Below are 23,427 nucleotides of genomic sequence, written 5' to 3'. Positions count from 1 at the left end.
GAGTAGCATGGAAATATGTACATTACCATACGTGAAACAGATAGCCAGCGGGGATTCGCTGTAAGTCTCGGGGAGCTCAAACTGGTGCTCTGTGACAACCTAGGGGATGGGATGGGGTGGGAGGTGGGAGGGAAGACCAAGAGGGAGGGGACATATGTATACCTATAGCTGACTCATTTGATGTATGGCAGAAACCAACACTGTAAAACAATTATCCTTCAATTAAAAATAAATCAATTAAAAAATTTTAATTTCAAAAAAATGGAGAAGAGGAAAGAAACAGAGATGAAACAAAAAATGGCAAAATATTGATAATTATTGAAGGTAAGAGATGATTACATAGGGAGGGGGGCTATTTTTTCCCTACTTTGTAAATATTTGAAAATTTTCCACAATGGTAAGAAGAAATATATGTTCCTCTCTGATGTCTTGTTGCTACTGCCTCATCTTCTGAAATTGTAAATCTCAATGCCTGGCTCTTTTAGAAACCAATGACCATGCAGGAAAAAAAAAAAAACGACACAAGCATTTCATATGAAAGGCAAGATGTCTGAGTTCACGCATAAGTTCACATTCACAAGAAATGCTTACTAGTGGCATCTGTCTGGACATAGATGATGTCACTCTTGGCCCCGTATGTACGGCGTTCATCAGAAAAAGTGACCAGGGTCTTGACAAAGATGGCATACTGGGTCCAGGGCTTGAGACCACGCATCAGCCACCCAGGATGGTTCTGTGACTTGGGGTCGTTGGACCTTGTAGGCGGGTCAATATCCACCACTGTCCAGCTATTGGAGCCGCACGCATCCTGCCCATCGAATTCTGTCACGTTCTGGTAAGGGCTGTCAAGACCAAACAGGCAAAGATGGTTACCACTCCTTGACTGTAGCTCTAAAGACCAGAGCGATGTGACTGGGGGAAGTTACCTCCTACAGGCTTGCACCCTGCTCACCAACAATCTTCTGCCACAAGGAGAAAGGACAAGGAAACAGTCAAAGAGAAAGGGATTGCTTCCCCTATGTCTCAATTTCCCAGTAATAATAATAATAGTGATCATGATGATGATACTATCCGAGTAATTGATAAGATCACATGAGAGGATGTGGGCTGACTCCTCCACACACAGCCTGACACATAGTAAATCATAAGGGATGGAACAGTTATCCATGTTAATATGATCACCACTTTCACTGTTTCCTTTTAAAACTCCAGCACAGTCATATACTCAAGATGACTAGGTGTCATTGAATGACGACAGTGTTTCAGCATAAGATGATGAATAAATTGTGGGGAGGGACAGTGATGATGGTCACAGAACATCATGAATATACTTAATGCCACTGAGCTGTACATTTAAACATTACTAAGATGATCAATTTCATGTTTGTTTTACCATAATTATTTGTGTTGGAAAAAATCCAAAATAGATTTTAAAATAAACTTAAAAAAAAAAAGACACCTACTAAGTAGATACCTACTAAATAGAAATACATACTAAGACACATACTAAGTAGACTTTTTAAAAAGACACCTCCTAAGTAGACTCGGTGACTTTTTGTTGAGAATGTCTGGTGAGATGTACATACAAGGTGCAAAATGGAATATTTCTATAGGAGATTGCCCAATCTAGACCTTCAAAAGAAACCTGCCTGCTTCAATTTCTGGCTTTCGACAATAAGAAATGTTATTGATGTTATACACCATCAACTGGTGAGATCCCACCAAGGGATCTGTGATATTTATTCCACAGATAAGAAGGAGGTAGAAAGGAACCTCAGTGGGGGAACCTCTGAGCACAGATGTAACACACACACCTCTTTATCTTTCTACTTACGCCTCTTTGTAGAACAGCATGAACCCCAGGAGGTCTCGGAAGTCAGGAGGCCAATACGGCTCCCATTTCAGCAAGATCTTGTCGTAAGATGTCCGAATGTAAGAAAATTTAAGTAATTCATTTTCACCTAGAAAGGTTTAAAAAAAAAAAACCAAAACACCCAGTATCAGAATTTTAAATAATTTGTTTCAGCCCAAAGTAGGTGATCCCATACTTCCAAGAGAATCCACAAGAAGGAAGATGGCAATCTGCTGTTTCCTGGTGAGGTCTCATGTCCACGTGCCTCTCCCTTGTTCAGAGGCAAGAACAGATCATATAGGTTGGCCCCAACTGCAAGTCAATTACTTGAGCAGATGCTCAACTAAAGAACTGGCACCGACAGGGAAGGACAAGTGGCCAATTGGTGCTGGGAAAAGGACACTTTCAAGATTAACATTTGTCCTAACACAATTTGTCTTACATGTGGCTTTTCATGCCTGACATGTCAGAAAAAGTAACTCCAGTGCAAATGGATACAAGCTAACTGGGTTTAGAGAGAGTGCAGATCATTATATCTTGGAGGGAACACTTTTTGGAAAGACAATGCCTTGGAGACAGTTAATTCCCTCTGCCTGGAATATAAGCCCTCCCTTAAGCTCCACCCCAACCTTGCTCTCTCCTTTCCCTGAATTCCCACAGTTTGGACCAAATTGTCTCATAACAAAATAGCTTCACATGAGGGTATCATGGAAGCCTTTGCACCTCAACGCTCAGCTATTTCTTCAAGAGAAATCTCGTCTTAGGAGGGTGGTCACCTCCCAGTCTCCAATTGTAGCAATTGCAGAACTTTGCTGTAGCATTTGAGTCAAGGCCATATATAATAAGGGAGATGACATTCATTCATTCATTCAATGTTTATGTGGCATCTTCCAGCATCAGGCATTGTATTTGGTATTTGGCAAAGAGATTAACGTGTACAACACTTGTCCTCAGTGTTTCAGAAAGTCTAACACACACTTAGCTGTTTTAGCTCATTGGGGGTAAGTGACACCCACCCTGGGTACCAGTGTGATGGGGGAGGCAGAGGAAGTCACATTATCTAGCCCATGAAAGGATGAGAGCATTGCCACTTACAGGATGCCTGGTCCCCATTGGTCTTTAGAGCAATGTCATTTCTCTCCTGGCGCCCCTTGGTTCCTGAAACTTCCTCCATCTTGTGAATTTCCGACAGGCAGAGTTTGGGGTTATAGTGGAAGAAGAGTTTCCCCTGAGTGATGGTGAGGTTGTGTTTGCTCCAGTCCCATAGTTGCCTTAGGTTCTGGTTGTCCAAGGCGTAGAAAGAGTAGTTCCTATGGAAACACACACATACTTAATCATTCATCAGCTCGTCATCTCCACCTTCAAAATGGTGGGACCATGGCTGGAATTGACCTCATTCAGTACTCCATCCCCAGTTCTAACCACTTGCTTGACACATACTCATCACGTGTTGAACGGAGGGTGAGGGGTATAGGGGAAGCTGAGGAGGTCTTCAAGGCCAGGAATATACATGAGATCAGTCTTGTAGGGGAGGAGGGCAAGACTGTGATGGATTGAGATATGCAATCCATATCTCATAAAGGAAAGATTGAAGACACAGAGGCACCTGAGCTGGTCCCAGGGAAGAGCAAAGTAGCTTGTTCTGAACAACAGGTGAGAGGCAATCCTGAAGAGATACCTGGGCCAAACCCTCAAGTATACTGCATGCTAGACCAAGACCAAGAACACATGTGCCTCCTCGGCAGACAGAGGGGGGCCACTGAAGGTTTTATAACAGCTCAGTAACTCAGGTAGACCTATGCCTTAGAATTACGAGTGGGCCACCAGGACACGATGAATGGGAAATGGACAGCAGCTTGACCGGCGTTATCCAACACAGAAACCACCAGCCACGCTTGCCTGTTGAGCCCCTGAAGCGTGGCCTTTCTGAACTGTATCAGAAGTAAAAACAACCCCCCCACACAGATTTCAAACACTTAGCGTGAAATAAAAGGATGTAAAAGATCTTATTTATCATTTTGTGATATTGAGTCCATGTCAAAATAACATTTCAGATTTAATGGGTTCAGTAAAATGCATTATTAAAGTTCATTCCACCTATTTCTTCTAAAATTTTTAAAATGTATCTACTAGAACATTTAAAGTCTCATATGTGACTTGCATTATATTTCTGTGGGATGACCCTAGTAGTTCTAGAACCAGCAAGGAGGTCATTGGAATAATCCAAATGAAAGGTGGGACCTTTGGCAAAAAAGGTAGTTTTATGGTTATATAATATTCCGTTACATATATATATACATATACACACACACACATATATATATGTGTATATATATATATACACACATCATGTTTTCTTTACCCATTCATCTATCAGTGGATACTTACATTGTTTCCAAGTCTTAACAGAAAAAAACCCAAGATTTTCTAACTCACAAACTTCCTAGTAAGGCCACAGATACAGCATCAGGCCCACATACCCAATTTCCAAGGTCTCCCCTCGAATCAGACGTAACTTCCGGAAGAAGGAAAGTGACACCAGGGCGTAGGACCGGCGGATTTTCAGATATCCTGAAATTTCTTCAATGAGTCCAAGGTTGGCCTCTAGCTCGGCTGCCAGGTTGTCTAAGGAAAAGAGAGAATGAATATCCAGTGGGTTGCTACCAAAATATTTTAACCTTTCCAGAATTCCCCATGGTCAAGAGTTAACTTCCAGGCTGAAAATGATTTTTGCGAGCCCAGCTCCAAACACATTCATAAGGCAGTGTGTTTATGACAGAGGTTGTCCTGCCTTAAAAGCTGAATGTATTTATTACATGTCCGACCCCCGCTCCCTCCACCCCCTGTTTTGTTTCCCTTCATAGCAGGAACCACTGCCTGGGTTTATATTATACATTCATTTGTTTATTTGCAAGATCCACCACGCATGGACTTGGCCTTATTCACTGTGAGTATTCAATAAACGTTTGCTGAATAAATAAACAGAGGAATACTTTTTGCCTGTGACAGAATTTCTGGAAACACAGTCCCCAGACCTGCAAAAGAGGTCATGCTATCTGCTTGGGATGGGATGGGGAGGGAGGTGGGAGGGGGGTTTGGGATGGGGGACACATGTACACCCGTGGCTGATTCATGTCAATGTATGGCAAAAATCATCACAAAATTGTAAAATAGTTAGCTTCCAGTTAAAATAAATAAATTAATGTTAAAAAATGGAAATGCCTGAGGTCCCAGCTCAGTCCTGGACCCACTTCCCTGGCCCTCTCCCTGTCCCCACCCCAAGATTCTTATTTTCCAAGCTGAGAGTTGGGACATCAGGCATTTCCATTTTTAAAAAATTTATTTATTTTCATTGGAAGCTAATTACAATATTGTGATGGGTTCAGGACTGAGCTGTGAACCCCAAGTTTGGAAGCACATTATTCCTTGCATGACTCCACTGATGGGTCTCCAAGCGTTGTTCTGGTGTGCTCACAGGGAGAGTGGATCCCAGGAGGCGGCAACCCCTCCCCCCAGAGCACTCACTGCCCCCTCGAATGTTGATGATTAAGCTTCCGTTGATGATGGTGCAGCCACGGAGCTCCTGGGCAGATGTCACTGAATCGATGGTCTTCTCGCCTTCCAGGAGGTGGCATACCTTGGGACAGGGGCCCAGGCAAGGGGTACACATCAAGCTGCATAAAGGGTGGAGAGAAAGATCAGGAAACGTGCGCGCGCGCACACACACACACACACACACACACACCAGAGAGCGTGCTGCACAGGGTCCCAAGTGACCATAAGGCAGAACGCTTCAACCACAGCACTGCTGACACTGAGGCTGGAGAATTCTCCATTGTTGGGGGCTGTCCTGCACATGAGGGGTGTTAAGCAGCATCCCCGCACTCCCATACTATGCTAACACCACCTCCCATCCAAGGCATGACAGCCAAAAATGTCTCCAAACATTGTCCCCTGGGGAAGGAGGTGCAAAAACCCCCTCCAGATAAGAACCACTGTCTAAAGGCCTAGGGCATTTCTCCAGGTGACAGGTTCTACAGCATTACCCCAAGGTCAGGGTACTCATGCCAAAATGATGGGGCTCCTACCTTACCCCAAAGAGAGGGGCTTCCCACTGTACCCCATGGAGAATCATGTTCTACCCTGGAGACAGAACTCACACTATTACAAGGAACTAATGGGACTCCTGACATAACCGTAGTGACCAATTATGCAGAGCTAATGATTTTACCCCAGCTAGTGGTAGTCAGGCTGCTACTGCAAGGTGGTGGAATATCTGCTGTTTTGGGTGGGGTTTGACCTTCCCTGGTGGCTCAGCTGGGAAAGAATCCACCCGCAATGCAGGAGACCTCGGTTTGATTCCTGGATCAGGAAAATCCACTGGAGAAGGGATAGGCTACCCATTCCAGTATTTTGGGGCTTCCCTGGTGGCTCAGTTGGTAAAGAGTCCATCTGCAATGAAGGAGACTCCCTGCAGTGCAGAAGACCTGGGTTCGATTCCTGGGTTGGGAGGATCTCCTGGAGGAGGTCATGGCAACCCACTGCAATACTCTTGCCTGGAGAATTCCATGGACAGAAGAGTGGTAGGTTACTGTCCACCGGATTGCGAAGAATCGGACATGACTGAAGTGACTTAGCAGGCACACACGCTGTGCAATAGAGACGATAAGAATGTCTGCTTCACAGGGCAGGTGGTGATGAGAACTTAATGACTGAATGATACATGCCATCTAAAGTACTTGGCACATAGAAAACAAAAACCATTAGTCCTTTGCTATGATGATCACTTTTTACTAGTGGTTATCATTGCTACCCTTGTTATTTCTACACCGCTTCCTACTCAATTTTGCAGGAGGATCTTTGTCATGGTGGTATAATAAAGAACACATCTGGTGCCCAGCTCCTGGCACAGAGCTTCAACAGCCTTGGAATTTCCTGAGTGATAGAAACATCTTTGTTGTGCTAATGAAGCAGTGACCCCTAGTTGCTTCAGGATGAGGGCTGGTCACAAGAAAGATCAAATGTGTGATTTGGAGGGTTGCCTCATCGCTTTGACCTCCAGAGAGAGAAGGAGGCTGGAGATGGAGCTCAAATCCATGGCCAGTGATTCAATTGATCACAGCTACATAACAGAATCCCAAGAAAAACTCTGGACACCAACTCAGTCCATTTTTCTGGCTGGTGAGCATACAGCTGTGCTGTAAGGATGATGCTTCTGATTCCACGAGGGGATGGGAGCCCTGCGTCTGGAACTCTCCCAGCCCTCATCCTCTGTGCCTCCTTAATAATAAAGTTGTAATTGTAAGTGCCTGACATGAAGCGTTTTGACTGCTGAGGCATCTATTTCAAAAGACATCTGTCTTGAGTAAAATGTAATGAAAACAACTAGATAAGGAACAAGGCTGCCCCCACCCCTGAAGGTCCCTCTTTCAGAAAGCCCTGAGGAACCTAGATAACTGACCACTTGACGGACACTGCCTCTCTCTTCCTGTGCCCCAATTCCCGCTCTTGAGCTTTAAATTCACCAGAGTGAAGCCATCAAACCCCAGACACTCCACCCTCAGACCCTAAGAAAAGCAGACCTCCCAAGGGCCACTTCCTCTCTTTCCCTTCCTCTCTCCCCCTCTTTTCCTCTCTCTCTGACTCTCTGTCTCTCTCTTTCCCCCTCTCTCTTTTCCTCTCTGTGTGTCTCTCTCCCTTCTTCCTTCCCCCTTCCCACAACCTCACTGTGTGGCCCTCCAGGACCTGTGAATAACAAACCTTGTTCCTTAAAGTTCCCTGATGATTTCTTGCTGAAGCACAACAAGAGTTGGCCCGGCCATAAATAGGGCCCCCTCTGGGGGCAGTGTCTGCAGAGCTTGCTACAGGTGATGTGTGCTTAGGTGAGCTCTGTAGGCATCCCTAACCCAGGGTGCTACCATCCATAGGCTTGAACCAACAGCCTTTTTCTTTTAGCTCTGTGAGTTGCCCCAGCAAGTTATTGAACCCAGTGGGTTTGTGGGAGCCTCAAAATTTATAGCCAACCAACCAGATGTGTGGGTGCTCTTGCATGCGTGTGTGCTAAGTCGCTTCAGTCATGTCTGACTCTTTGCGATCCCATGGACTGTAGCCCACCATGCTCCTCTGTCCATGGGATTCTCCAGGCAAGAATACTGAAGTGAGTTGCCATGCCCTCCTCCAGGGGATCTTCCCAACCCAAGGATCAAACCGGCGTTTCTTACGTCTCCTGCATTGGCAGGTGGGTTCTTTACCACTAGTGCCCACGTGGCTGCCCTGGGGACCCCAAAACTGTGGCTGGCATGTGAAGTAAATTCAGTCTGGTGGAGGACCAAGCCTTTAACTTGTGGGTCCGATGCCAACTCCAGGTGGTTGATGTTGACATCTATTGTAGTACACCCAGCTGGTGTCAGAGCAGCTGGGGTGGAAACAGAATAATGAGCAAATGTTTGGGTTCTTTTGTTGGTTCTACAAATATTCACTGAGCACTTATCATGTGACAGATGATCCTCTGGGCCAGGGATAAGCAAACTACGGCCCACGGGTCAACTCCAGCTGGCCACCTGTTGTTGTTACTTGCAGTGTATCAGAACACACCCATGGGTTTGAGTACCATCTATGACCATTATCACTCTATAAGGCTAGAGTAGCCGCAACCATATGGCCCTCAGAGCGGAAAATATTTACTATCTGGCCCTTTGCCAATGCTGGTTGTAAACCACAGGCACACACAAGTGAACAAACAACCGACTTCCCCTGTAGGAAATCCACACATCCTTTTCCAGCCAAGAAGTGGAGCCTGCCTCCTCATCCATGGAATCTGGGCGTGGCCCTCTGAATTGCTTTGGCTGATGAGGCATTAGCACATGCGACACTGCAGTGGCTGAAGAACTTACACAGTTTAAAGCCTGCTGTTCCTGGCTACACATGGAGAGAGGCCCCAGCTGCCCATGCAGGGTACGAGAGGCTAGGCTGTACCATCCCATCAGAGCCGACCCATGCCGAGCCAGATAAACCTCTGGTCAACCCACAAAATCAATAGAAACCATAAATGAGTGCTGTTACAAGTTACAAAGTACTGGAGAGGTTTGTTACACAGAAAGAGCTAGCTGATACATCTCTGAAGCATATGGTCTCATTGGCGAAAATTAACAAACGGATGATGAAAATATCAGCTAGTGGTAAAGAGCATGAAAAGTGTTAAAATGGAGAGATGTGCCAAAGAGTAGCCAGATGGTTAATTCGGGCAGGGTGGTCACACAGGAAAGAAGTCTCAAAGGAAGTGAATTTTAAGTTGTGATGCCCTGGGTGACCAGGAGAAACCAGCCATGCAAAGATCAAGAGGCAGAGAATTCTAGAAGGTGGGCAGGGGGTGGGGTGGGGGGACGGACAGGGATGCCCCATACCCATCACACCCTTAATATGCACCCCAAATATCTAATACTCCTCATCTCACTAAAGTGCACCCTACCAGGTATCTTGGAGTGACCATGGATGGAATATAATGAACCCACATGGGTTCACAGTCCTCTGCTATAAAAACATCAAGAACGACTTCCCAGATAAAGCCACAAGAAAGAAAGAAAACATATCTGGCCCCATTTGATATCAAACCACATAAGAAAACATGACAGCACTGAAGTCTTCCACAAAATAAAAGCTTCAGAAGGAAAAAAACTTTTTTTAACTGACAAAGTAACATACTGCCATGTTGCGACTGCTAGGTCGCTTCAGTCATGTCCAACTCTTTGCGACTCCATGGACTGTAGCCCGCCAGGCTCCTCTGTCCATGGAATTCTCCAGGCAAGAATACTGGCCTGGGTTGCCATGCCTTCCTCCAGGGGATTTTCCCGACCCAGGGATCAAAACCAGGTCCCTTATGTCTCCTGCATTGGCAGGCGGGTTCTTTACCACTAGCAACACCTGGGCAGCCCTCAGCTACTGCCAGAATGGGTCATCATTAACATCCCTCTCTTTCCCCTCTTTCATTCAGTAGAGGTCCCAAGCATCATGGGACAAGACATTAATTTCCTGGGGCTTCAATCCTGGGGCCACTCCCATCAGGAAAACATCAAAGGAAGTTGCTCTATTTTTCATATCTTTGTTATGATCAGAAAAAAAAAAAAACAACAACCTTCTTCTATTTAAAGCCAGTGTCTTTTAGTGGAAGATGTTGATATCGTTGCTTTATTTCAAACATGAAAAAAAAAATAAATCATGAGGAACATGGTCATTTTCCCAATCTTACTGATAAACTGGCCCCCAAAAAGAAAAAAATAGCTCTGTCTGGAATGCAAAGGTGATTTATAGGAGCCTATTTTTGGTCCACAAAGCCACTTGATAGGTTTTATCAAAAACAGTGAAACAAAACATATTGTACTTGCAGGTTTCACAAACACTCAGAGAGCAGCTCCTAGGATCCAGAATAAAGGTTGTTTTCCTTCCCACCCTCCCCACCCAGGGAAATAAAATTTCCCACCAGAACACTCTCACTTGGCTCATTTCCAAGTCTGAAGAGGGAAGATGTTTTACGTAAGCAGGTCAGCTCAAGGCCCCTCGACGTGCATCTATCTCTGATTTGTTTTTGTGTTGTTTTGTGGCTTTTTTTTTCTCAGACCCTCAACACAAAAACCAGGAAACGGATTTTTTTTAAACTCTGTTCCAGCCCCAAGCCCCCAAAATAGCTCATCTGAAAAGCTAACAGTGTGAACAAAAAGTCTGAGGTGTGGGGAGGAAATCTGACTCACCCCTGGGGAGAGAAAACCCTGCTTTTTCTCACCCAAATAGTAGGAAATGGTTTGATGGTATTGTCCTTCAAAAGACAACAAAGCCTTGAGAATAATCTAGAATTGAGTCCTTCTTCCTTGCACTCCAGGCTAACCTCAGGATACGATCCAGATCCAGTTTGGAGAAAACATTTAAAAAATCTGAGCTCTGACCTGGGTTGTGATGGACAGTTCCATCAGTGGGAGCAATCAGGCCATATAAAGGACTGTATATGAAACTAAGGACTTCTGTTTCCAATGATAAGCACAGAAAGCTTTCAATTTTTGGTATGCAAGATGCCAAAAATATTTACTATCTGGCCCTTTGTGACAGAAAGGTCATTGATTTCCTCTCCAAAGGCCAGTGCCCAAAACCAGGAGGCCAGAATGGCATCTGAGAGACCCAACTGTGTCACTCATCATCAGCAGCTTCCTCGCTCATAGCCAATCAACTCTAGCTTCTCACACAATTTTAACAGGTGGTGCTACCAGCCATGCTCCTTTCCCTCTTGACAACCTGCCCTCCACCCCCTTGGAACCCACACTCAGGACTCACTTGCTGGAATTCATCGTGTAGCCAGAGGGGCACTCGGGGACGCACTTGTTATTGTGAATGACATACTGGTGGCAGCCTTGCCTCCGAGAGTTCTTGCATTTGTTGTGCAGGTCCTGGCAGAAGCTGAAGTTCACGCAGCGCCAGTCTTGGAAGTGGTAGTAAGGGGGCGGGCAGGTCTCCACGCACCTGCCGTCCAGGTAGAAGTTGCGACAGGCCACGCACTTGGTGGGGTCGTCTGGCTCTGAGCAGTTGCCCAAGCACTCGCTGTGGCAGCAGAGACCCTCAGAGGTGCAGCCATGTGACTTACAGATGGTCGGACACACTGGAGAGAGAAAGAAAACAGCGGGTCAATGGCTTTACCCAACGCCGCGACAGCAACTCGAGAGGAGGAAGTGCAAGCCAAACAAAATCATGTCAGCTCCGGCTCACTTCTATAGCACATGTTGCCTGCTGATTAAAAATACAAATTTCTGGACTTCCCTGGTGGCTCAGTGGTAAAGAATCCGCCTGCCAACGCAGGGGACTCGGGTTCCATCCTTGGCCCAGGGAGATCCCACGTGCCAAGGAACAACGAAGTCTGCACTCCACAACTACTGAGCTAGTGCTCTAGAGCCCAGGAGCTGCAACTACTGAGCCCGTTTGCCACAACTACTGAATCCGGTGCGCCCCAGAGCCCATGCTCTGCAACAAGAGAAGCCACCACAATGAGAAGCCGATGTAGAACAACTACAGAGGAGCCCCCGCTTGTCACAACTAGAGAAAAAGCCCACATGGCAACAAAGACCCAGCACAGCTCAAAATAAATAAATATGTGTTTTAAAAAATGCTAGTTTCTGATGTCCCAACTCCCAGGCATAACTATTAACTCGTTTCAGCCCCCAAACCAGTGATGTGCTCTTAAACGTTTAACAACTTCTTCGTTGAGTGGGGCAGAGAACCTCTTGCTTTAGAGCACTGGCCAATTTCCATGGTGTAAATATTCTCATCAGGGTCCTTTTCAAGCTACCCCACCTAAAGTTACTGCATGTGAAGCCAGAGAGAGATCTACAACAGCACAGCATTAAATAATACATCCAATCACATAGAAACAGTAGTAGCAAACAACCTCAAAAACACAATCATAGAAAAAGGTACTGAGATGATTAGGAAGTGGTAAGTACAAAGTATTTATTTTCTTTGCTTTTTAACATAATTTAATTATAAGTTGATGTTATTTAAATTTTAATACCAGCTTGCTGGGAGACTGGGATTGACATATATACACCAGGGCTTCCCTGGTGGTTCAGATGGTAAAGAATCTGCCTGCAATGTGGGAGACCCGAGTTCAATCACTGGGTTGGGAAGATAACCTAGAGGAGGAAATGGCAACCCATTCCAGTATTCTTGCCTGGAGAATTACATGGACAGAGGAGCCTGGCAGGCTACAGTCTATGGGGTCTCAAAAAGTCGGACATGGCTGAGTGACTAACACTTTCACTTCCACACGATTGATATTGTGTATAAAATAGGTAACGCATGAGAACCCACTATGCAGCGCAAGGAACCCTACTCAGGACTCCGTGGTGACCTTAATGGGGAAGGAAATCCATGAAAGAGGGCATATGTGTATATGTATAGCCGATTTACCTTGCTGTACTGTAGAAACTAACATGACACTCTAAAGCAACTGTACTCCAATAAAGTTAAAAAAAAAAAAAGGCTAGAAACAAACAGAATTACCAGCTTGTTTAAGAAGCAGTCTGCACATTTCCTGAAAATTACACAATTGCCTCGAGCAAGTCTGCTCCTGCACGTAGCTGCCATACTGGTACAAACAGATATATCCTGATCTACATTTTCTCCATTTTACAATGAGGAAACTGAGGTGAGAGGAGATTAAGCAAATGTCCCAAAGGTTCATTTGTGCTTCAACGCACATTTGCTTACACTGATCCAGATATTTACAACCCCTGTGGGAACACATTGGCCACAGAGTTTGCCTTTAGGACCACGAGTCTAATGGAGAAGGCATATTCATTATTTAAAAGTATAACTGCAGGGACTTTCCTGTCGTCCAGTGTTTAAGAATCCACCCTCCAGTGCAAGGGATGCAGGTTCAACCCCTGGTTGGGGAATTAAGATCCCACACGTGGTAAGGCAACTAAGCCTGTGCACTGCAACTAGAGAAAGCCTGCACTCCACACTGAAGATTTAGCATAGCCCAAAAATAATAATAACAATTTTTAAATTAAAAAAAAGAAGTATAACTGCATACACAGCAAGCACTGTGCCGAAGGTAAGTGGAGGTGGTATTTCTGCTGTGACCTGCAGGAGGTGATGAACGGGGCAGGAACTGTACTTGGATTTCTATGCCTGGAGTTTCTTATTTGATGCAACTGAACTTGTCCACTGAAGGCTGGACTCCACTCTGGCGTTCTCCAGCAGCTTGTAACACACTCTTTCTCCTGACATCTCACTACTCATGACTTCATGATTGCCCCTGATTTTAGTCCCTCAGTATCTGGCCTGGACCTCCATGACCAGCCTTCCCTTCCCAGGCTGCCAGCAAATTTGTCCCTGGACCGATGGTTCCCCTGAGGCCACAAGCAGAGCCTGTTCCCCAAGGATGCCTTCTTTGCTCACTTCCTGCATAGCTCAAAACACGGTTTGGAAGCTGGGACATGTTCTTCACCCCCAAATCCCCAGGCCCCTTGAGAGCTGCAGTGAACATTACGGCCCACGTGGACACCGACCAGACCCAGGAAACTTAAAAGGCCTCTGAAGCTACATTTCCACGTAAGGATCAGTGTCGGGTGGAATTTTCTGTGTTGACGGAAATCATCTTGATCTGTGCTGTCCAACACGGTAGCCACTTCCCTGTGGCTGCTGAGTGTGGTGAGTGCAACAAGGAACAATTTTTTTTTTTAAATCGTGGCAAAATATGCATAAAACTGACCATCTTAACCAATTGCAAGCACACAGCTCAGTAGCATTAAGTACATTCACACTGTTGTACAACTATCCCCAGAACGTTCTCGCCTTTCCAAACTGAAACTGTCTCCAAGAAACACAGACCCCCCCCCCATCCCCTCCCCTAGCCCTTGACCCTCACCATCTACTTCCTGTCTCTATAGATCTGACTCTTCTCGGGACCTCCAATGAGCAGGATCAGACAGTGTGTGTCCTTTTGTGTCTGACGTATTTCACTGAGCATCACGTCGTTAGGGCTTCCCTGGTGGCTCAGTGGTAAAGAATCCACCTGCCTATGCAGGAGATGGAGTTTCGATCTCTGGGTTGAGAAGAACCCCTGGAGAAGGAAATGGCAACCCACTCCAGTATTCCTGCCTGGGAAATCCCATGGACAAAGGAGCCTGGTGGGGCTTCAGCCCACGGGGTTGCAAAGAATCAGACGTGACTTAGCAGCTAAACCACAACACATCCTCAAAGTTGATCCATGTTACAGCAGGTGTCAGAATCTCCTTTTTAACAGAGGCAGAATTCCCACTGACAGCATCACCAATAGGTGCTTGCGTGCGTGTGTGCTAAGTCACTTCAGTCGTGTACAACTCTTTGTGACCCTACGGACTGTAGCCCACCGGGCTCTTCTGTCCATGGGATTCTCTAGGAGTGGGAGTGGGTTGCCATGCTCTTCCCCAAATGGGTGCTTGACTACAACTGAAAAAGGAGGAAAATGTCTATACACAATAAGATGAGCTTGAATAACTGTAGCTGCTGAAGCTTATACAATGAAAATCAATCCTATAGGTCAAGAAGGGGGAAAATCCAAGCTTTGCAAGGGGTTCTTAGGCAAATTTTTCTGGAATTTTAATTCTTCCCAAGATTGTCACAATCCAAAGATGTCGAGGGGGAGGGAAGCCATTGAATAAGAGATGTGAAGGGACTTCCCTGGTGGTTAAGAATCTGCCTGCCAGTGTAGGGGACACAGGGTTGATCCCTGATCGGGGAAGGTTCTACATAACTCGAGGCAACCAAGACAGTGCACCACCACTGCTAAAGCCCATGCACCCCGGAGCCCGTGCTCTGCAACAAGAAGCCACGGCAATGAGAAGCTTGTGCACTGGAGCTAGAGAGTAGCCCCCACTCACTGCAACTGGAGAAAGCTCATGAAGCAGTGGAGACCCAGCACAGTAAAGAATAAATAAATAAATATTATTATTTTTTTAATTACATGGAAAATTTGGAGCATCTGTGCCCAGGTGCATCATCTGATTTTTCTGTGTGGATCCAGAAAGAACTAAGAAACTGTAACAGGAGCAGGATGGAGTTAACCCACCAATGTCTATGGAGGCTCTTTAGGGTTTACATACCCCCCATTAGATTCTTTGTTATTGTTCAGTTGCTCAGTCCTGTCCAACTTTTAGGGACCCTATGGACTACAGCATGTCAGGCTTCCCTGTCCTTCACTATCTCCCTGAGTTTGCTCACACTCATGTCTATTGAGTTGATGATACCATCCAACCATTTCATCCTCTGTCGTCCCCTTCTGCTGTCAGTCTTTCCCAGCATCAGGGTCTTTTCCAATGAGTTAGCTCTTTGCATCAGGTGGCCAAAGTATTGGAGTATTAGAGTCTTACTTAATTATAATAAAGACTCCAGCAGGGAGAGCAGGTAAGTAACATTATCTCCATCTCACAAAGGAGACTTTTACTCAGCTGAGCCCCAGCAGGGCGAAAGCCATAACTTCGATCTTTTGGCTCTGAACACGATACTCCTAGGTTTAAACAATGAAACAGGCATCCACAGGGTCCACCCAGTCAGGAGTGACCCTCATACAGTTCTCCACCCACAGGCATGCTACAAAGGTTTTTGTAAAGAACCCATGACAGCCTCAGTTTTCTTGTCTGTCAAATGGGGATGATAACAACCTCTTAACTCTTTCTCACACCTAAAAGAAGGGATGTGGGCAAGGCACTGGATTATTTGATAGGCAAGTGTAGATTTGATAGCAGTTATTGTGGGCAATAGTATTCTCATCATTATTAATAATCTGTCCACAGGAACCGAAGGAACTCAATGGCAGGAAGCAATACAGAAGGCAGACAATTGTCTAGGATCCATGAAGACTCCACCCTCTGGAAAAGCACACGTGTGAGCAGGAAGGAGTCTGTCTCCTGGGCTGGGGCTGCCTCTGAGGGTCAGCACTTCGGCTCAAAAGAGCTGTCGGCAAAGACCTACCAAAAACTTCCCAGACACATAAACCTTCCTGCCTAGACAATGCTCAGAAAAAAATGACCCGAAGCTCACACACAAGGCCAGAGGCTGCCCACAGAGCCATTCAGTCTTCTTCTGGAGCCCTGCCTACGAGGTCCACCTGAGAACAATTTCCTTCTCCAGCAAAAGAGCTGGCAAGATTTTCCCACAGAAGGTCACAAAGCAAATGTTTGGGCCATATGTTCCGGCCACAACAAGTGCACTCTGTGAAGACAGTCTCAGAGGAGACCTATGGGTACAAACACATTGTGTCCAATAAAACTTTATTTACACAAGCAGGCAACGTGCTGGATCATTTGCCAACCCCTTCCCCCGTGAAACTTACCTGTGATTGATTTACTATTTCTGTTAGGGCCTCAACTCCAAAGCCAGATGTTACCTTAGAGATGGATATATTGTAAATCATTCTTATCCCAGAGAAGAAATAATCTGCAATGATGACAGGTTTATTGCCCCTAGGACATTAACGTCCTCATATCTACCTTTGTGATCCTGGTTTAGTGATGACAAATGCTTTGGCTTTACCATCCCGGCTAGTGCCCTTGCTAAAGGGTTAAAAGTGCTGCCTGGTATTCTTTTTCGTTTGTTTGACTGGTTGGTTGGGGGATTTGTTTGTTTTTTTGGATAAGAGTTGTGTTTTTTAACTTTTGAAGACTATATTCTGATAACAATAAGCCAGCTCTGGGTGTCTTCCATTCTGTTTCCAAGTACTTTATCTTATTTAACAGAAGTGCCACTGGTGATTCCCCCCACCCCCATCCCCCGACCCAGGTTGAATTATGAAAACCAGGCATTTGGCAAGATGGGAATGGAGGAGGAGTCTGACTGTCGGCTCCCTGTGCCCCTTGCCCGGCCCCCGTTCATAGATACCAAATGAGTCCGCAACACACAGCAGCCCTGGCTCAAAATGTCATGCCCTCCCCTCCAGGCTGCTCCTTCCAGAGAGGATGGCAGGCTTTTCAAGAAAATGCCAAGAAGCCCAGGAGCTGTGGACTTTCCCAGGACAGGTTCATGACTCGTGTGTAATGGAAAATCCACCCAGAACTCCCCCTTCCAAACACACAGGTTCCTTGTTCACCCATCTCCCGTCCCCCACCCTCCCACCCTAGCTGCCTCGGGCTGCTGGCCCCAATATCCTCCCAATTCCCCCTAAAATTTCCAAAAGCTCCTGGCCTCCAACTTCACTAGAGCAGAAACAGCCACTACCTTCCTGAAACTTTCACCTCAAGTGGCTTTTTCACTCCACCCCACTGAGAAGGTTGAAAAGTGAATTCTAAACAAACCGCAAGAGGGCCTCCTCCGGTTGAACTTCCTGAAGTAAAGTGGAAGGCTCCTGACCAAATGACTCTTTCTCCAGAGAGAAATCTACAGAAATCTCAGTTGGGTTAAGACAGGTGATATGGGGGACTGCCCTGGTGGTCCAGTGGTTAAGAATCTGCCTTCCAATGCGGGGGATGCCAGTTCAAACCCTGGCCGGGGAACTAAGAGCCCACATGCCATGGGGTCAACTAAGCCCATGTGCCACAACTGTGTGCTCAAAGCCCTTACGCCACAACTACACCCCACAACGGGAGAAAAGCCCCCATGACACAACCAAGACCCAGAGAAGCCAAAAACAGAAAAAGGGAGAAAGAGAGAGAAAGGGGTGGTATGAAGCAAAGGAGGCAGGTGCAATTTGACCCCAGTATACCTACTGCTAGTAATTATCCTGCAGACATATGTGCACCTAGACACCCAGACAAGGATATTCTGTGCCCCACAGGACATCAGCCATTGGGCTTTACAACAGCAAAAGCCTGTAAGCAACATAAAGGTCCAAGACAGGAGACTGTGTAGACAAATTAATGTGGATCAAAGAGGTGGAATAGTACACAGCAGTGAAAATGGAGTCAGCTTGATGTATTTTAATGTTGGAATCACTTCCAAGATAGCATTAAGGGGAAAAAATCATCTAAAGAATATAGCTTGTTAGTGGAAAAAAGAAAGAGACATACATTGTGGGACTCTGAAATGGACAGCTAGTTTGGGAAACAGTTTGGTTATTTCTTATAAAGTGAAACATATACTTCTGATCCTTACCACAGAACCTAGGGGTTTACCCCGGTGAAGTGAAGAACAAAGCAGAACATTTAGGTTCACAGAAAGACCCTCATGGGAATGTCTACGGTGGCTACATTCGTCATCACTGAAAGCTGGAAACCAAACTAAATATCCCTCACAACTGGGGAACGGATAAACATTGTATCTCCATACAATGAACTCTAGAGAGCAGTCAAAGAAGAATCAAATCCAAATCTCCCACCATCACCACCCGTTTTCCCCCTGGTGTCCATACATTTGTTTTCTGTTTCTGCTTTGCAAATATGTTCATCTGTACCATTTTTCTAGATTCCACATACATGCGTTAATATCTGACATTTGTTTTTTTTTCTTTGGGATTGACATATAAACACAATTAAGTATAAAATAGGTAACTAATGAGTACCTACTGTATACTACAGGGAACTCTACTCAGCGCTCTCTGGTGACCTCAACGGGAAGGAAATATAAAAAGAAGGGGGAATATATGTATACATGGGGCTTCCCAGCCGGCACTAGTGGTAAAGAACTCACCTGTCAATTCAGGAGATGTAAGAAACACAATTTCAATCCCTGGGTCAGGAAGGTCCCTAGAGTAGGAAACCCACTTCAGTACTCTAGCCTGGAGAATTCCATGGATGGAGGAGCCTGGCAGGCTACAGTCCACGGAGTCGCAAAGCACATGACTGAGCACACACGCGCGCACACACACACGCGTTCATATAGCCGATTCACTTTGTTGTAGAGCAGACACTAACACACCATTGTAAAGCAACTTTCCTCCAAAAAAATATATTGTTTAAAATTTAACTGCTGATTCCCATGGCATGGAGATGAATTTCAACTGCATCATTTTGAGTGTAAAATGCTAGTCTCCAAAGGTATACATTCTATGATTCCCTTTATGTGACATCCTGGAAAAAGCAAAACTATAGGGGCAACGAACACATCAGTGGTAACCAGGGGCTGGAACTGGGGAAGGCTGACTGCAAGCAACAGAGAGAAATTTGGAGTGGGGGAGTGACCAGACCGTCCCACATCTTGACTATAGTGGTGGTTACATGACCATAAAGAAAAAAGTCTTAGTCGCTCAGTTGTGTCCGACTCTCTGCCACTCCCTGGACTGTAGCCCACCAGGCTTCTCTGTCCACGGAATACTAGAGTGGGTTGCCATTCCCTTCTCTAGGGGATCTTCCTGACCCAGGGATCGAATTCGGGTCTCCTGCAGTGCGGGCAGACTCTTTACCATCTGAGCCACCAGGGAAGCCCAATAACCAGTCAAAATGAGACTTCCCTGGAGGTCTAGTGGTTAAGACTCCAAGACTTCCAATGCAGGGGGCACGGGTTTGATCCCTCGTCAGGGAACAAGGATCCCACAGAACATCACACTGAAACACATGAATTCTGCTGCATGTAAATTACATTTTCAAATGAGGGGGAAAGAAAAGGATGAATGTGACATATGTACCCCTGGAAGGGACACAGGAAATGAGCCCCATGACTTCTTGTGGAAAAGGAAATGTGGATGAAGTAGAGGGTGGGTAGCGGCATACTCACATATAAGCACAAGTTGATTTTTCATTTTTCCTATGTATGGGTACGCCCTTCTGAAATTGCCAACTATTTAAAAATACATTTTTTAGTATAATTGAATCACTTTGCTGGACACTTGAAACTAACACAACACTGTAAATTAACAATACTTCAATAAAAATTTAAAAATAAAAGTACATTAAAAAAAAACTCTGCTAGATGATTAAGAAAGGGTTTTGATCCATTATATCACTCTACTCCCAAATATTCCGCTAGTGACTATCAGAAAAGCTGACAGACATCTGAGAGAGCTTTACAAAGTTTTCTCTTAGGATCTTTTTTTTTTTTTTGCCTTAGTACAAAATCAACAATCAAAGTAACTGACTACCAAGTGTTTTCCAAGATTGGAATCTGGACTAGGAACAGGAAGTAATATTATTGAGGACAGGCAACACTGGGACAAGGGATGAAATTTATTTAATAGATTGTGGATTCAAATATTGCATCAGTGTTAATGTCCTGATTTTAAACATTGTACCACGGTTGTGTAAGAGCGTTTTCTTGTTCTTAGAATATAATCCCCAAGGAATTAAAGGCAAAGGAACACTGCACCTGCCTGCCTCTGACTCTCGGTTGATTCAGGGAGGGGTAATCTCTGTTTATTTATTTATTTATATATATATAAATCCACGAGACAGATAATAAAATCAAAGAAGTAAAACTAGTGGATTTGGTACAATTCTTGAGACTTTTCTGTCAACTTGTAAACTACATCAAATTAAAAGTTACCGATTTATATCCAAGTAAGGTTAAAAGCTGAAATAGTGGGACAAAAACCAAGAGGTAAATGACATACTTATAAAAATACAGCCACTTTTGGTTTCTTTGCCTTTTTAAGTTCAAATCGACTTGGTTTTTCTCAATTAAGACGTTATATGGTAAAAAGAAAACTTAAAAAAAAACCCACTATTAAATTTTTCCATATCACATCATATGTTAATAGCATTTTGCTACATTGCCCTCCTTTCCAAAGCCTATAGTTAAAAAAAAAAAAAAAAAACCTCGATTTATTATTCCAAAAATTACTGCTTTCCAGAAATTTCCAAAGGGAAGAGTGGCGTCATAGACCGGCGGACACATTAACCACAGGGCCCCGTGGCCCTCCCTGAAAGTGTGAATTTTATAAACTCCTTAAAGTCCATCCTACGACGTTCTCCCTCGCGTCCTCCCCAGACTCTGACAGCGGAGGTTCGAGTCTCCGAAGCCCCCGGGCGCGGGCAGCACCTTCTCGGTAAATTCCTCCCTTGGAATCCAGTTATTTTAACGGTGGGATGGGGGAACTGAGTGACTTTTGACAGCTAGATGGTCAACTGTCCAGACGCCCTTTCGGGTCTGCGCTTCTTGAGAAGCCGCGACCGGCAGGAGCTAGCGTTCTTGAAGCAAAGCAGCCCCCCACCCCGCAACCCGCTTCACTTTCCTCCTCCGACAATGCCGCCCCCGCCCGCGCGAATATCTTCCCAGATGCGTTTGGAATTGAGTGGCGGAGCTTGTCGCAGAAATACGGCGCCTGCAGAGGAAGGCGGAGCCTCAAGGGGCGGGCGAGGTGGCGGGGGCGGGGGGGGAGGGGCTCCCCGCTACGGCAGCCTCAAGATTGGTTGGTTCCAAACAGCTATGTGTGTGTGTGTTCATGAGGGGTGGAACCACGGTGGGAGAAGCCCCGCCCCCCGCAAGCTGGCCCTAGCAGAGAAGCACAAAGCCCGAGGTGAGCTCCGCTCCGTGGAATCCGGGCCGGGCGGTGGCGGCAGCCTCAGCGCCGCCCTAGCGCTCAGCCAATGGGCGGGCGTGCTGCTGGGGCCCTGGCCCCGCCCCCCGGGCGCGCGGGGCTCGGCTAGCCCGACTGGCGCTCTGGCTGTGACCGCCGCCGGGCGGTCAGCGCCGGGGGCCCCAGGAAGGGGACCCTTTCGAGGGTGCAAACCTTCCAGGGCAGGCCCGCAGAGGATGGAAGTTTGGAAGAAATTAAAGAAAAGGAGAAACCGAGTGTGCGGACCGCCTCAAGCGGCCGCCGGGTGGCTTGGGCCGCGCGCTGAACTGGGCGTGTGCCCGGGAGGAGATCGGGTCACCGCGTGGCAGGCAGCGCCCGGGGCCGAGGGGAGCCCTGGCCCCAGGCCTCACTTGGGAGGGGCCCAGAGAGGGGCATCGGCTCTCCAGGGTCCAACAGTAAAATCTGCCAAATTGGGGGCTAGGGGGTGTGGCAAGGAGAGTCCGCACTCTTCTCGGACCCTACCCTCCACGCGCCCAGAATACCAAACACCATGCTCATAAATTACATTCCTAAGAAAACTTACAAGGTTTGTTTTCGGAGTGTCCTCCAACCAATGTTCCCTCTCGCCCCCACATTTGAAGATGTCCACCTACGCTTGCTTGGGCTTCCTCGGTGGCTCAGAATCCTGCAACGCGGGAGACCTGGGTTCAATCCAAGGGCTGGGAAGATCCCCTGGAGGAAGGGCATGGCAACCCACTGGACTATTCTTGCCTGGAGAATTCCATGGACAGAGGAATGGAAGGCTGGCAGGCTACAGCCCATTGGGTCGCAAAGGGTCAGACATGACTGAGCAGCTAAGCACGCAGCACACCTTTGCTTGCGATTCCTGTAGACCCAAGCGGTGAATGGGCATTCTCTAATGTCCCCCCACCCCCACCCCATTCCACGTGAATACACTTTAAGATGTATATTCCATTCAACCTATATCAGTTAATAAGCTCTTATTAACACTATTATTCGAACAACCACCACCATTATAGATGGAGACACTGAAGCACATAAATGCCAGTTCAGCTAGCAAGCAGCAGGACCCGTTGGAACCCAGGTCTCCCAGGGAGACTAGGACCGGATGCGGCAGCATGGATACACTGCGGGTTTAATTCATGGTGTTTCTTACTCTGGCCCACCTGAATGTGGGCCCTTCCTGGCACTGGGTTGCAGAAAGGGATGGAGACATTATCGCTTCTTTCCTAGGATACACAAAAGAGACAGGCAAGCCACAAGAAAGTGAAAAGTGAAAGTGTTATATAGTCAGTTGTGTCCAACTCTTTGGGACTCTATGGACTGTAGCCCACCAGCCTCCTCTGTCCGTGGGATTCCCCAGGCAAGGATACTGGAGTGGGTTGCCATTCCCTTCTCCAGGGGATCTTCCCGACCCAGGGATCGAACCTGGATCTCCTGCACTGCAGGCAGACTCTTTAGCTTCTGAGACACCGGGGAAGTCCTGAGAAGGGGAGGTTTATTACTGCATCCCAGTACCATGCACACACAGTAGGTGCACAGAAAAACTCACAGGGAGAAAAAAAAAAAGAGGGAATCAGGTGACTGGTTTTACCCAGCAGGAGAGGGACAGTACGTGCAAATGTGTGAATCATCAGGGCTGCCTTTAAGT

The 23,427-nt window shown here is 46.3% G+C and overlaps 1 protein-coding gene across 4 annotated transcripts in view; it reads right to left on the bottom strand.

Annotated features, from left to right (window-relative positions):
- INSR (insulin receptor) overlaps positions 1 to 23,427 on the bottom strand; it is a 141,273-nt gene that overhangs the window by 44,474 nt on the left and 73,372 nt on the right. For all 4 annotated transcript variants that reach the window (XM_043466510.1, XM_043466512.1, XM_043466509.1 and 1 more), the window contains exons 3-8: positions 11,171 to 11,492; positions 5,378 to 5,526; positions 4,333 to 4,477; positions 2,948 to 3,162; positions 1,835 to 1,961; positions 592 to 842 (exon numbers count right to left, since the gene is read on the bottom strand). In XM_043466510.1, the coding sequence (XP_043322445.1) occupies positions 592 to 842; positions 1,835 to 1,961; positions 2,948 to 3,162; positions 4,333 to 4,477; positions 5,378 to 5,526; positions 11,171 to 11,492 (1,209 nt within the window). The remainder of the gene's footprint in view (positions 1 to 591; positions 843 to 1,834; positions 1,962 to 2,947; positions 3,163 to 4,332; positions 4,478 to 5,377; positions 5,527 to 11,170; positions 11,493 to 23,427) is intronic.

This window comes from Cervus canadensis, chromosome 4, assembly GCF_019320065.1.
Source record: "Cervus canadensis isolate Bull #8, Minnesota chromosome 4, ASM1932006v1, whole genome shotgun sequence".
Taxonomy (NCBI): domain Eukaryota; kingdom Metazoa; phylum Chordata; class Mammalia; order Artiodactyla; family Cervidae; genus Cervus; species Cervus canadensis.
This window is presented reverse-complemented; position numbering and strand designations above follow the sequence as displayed.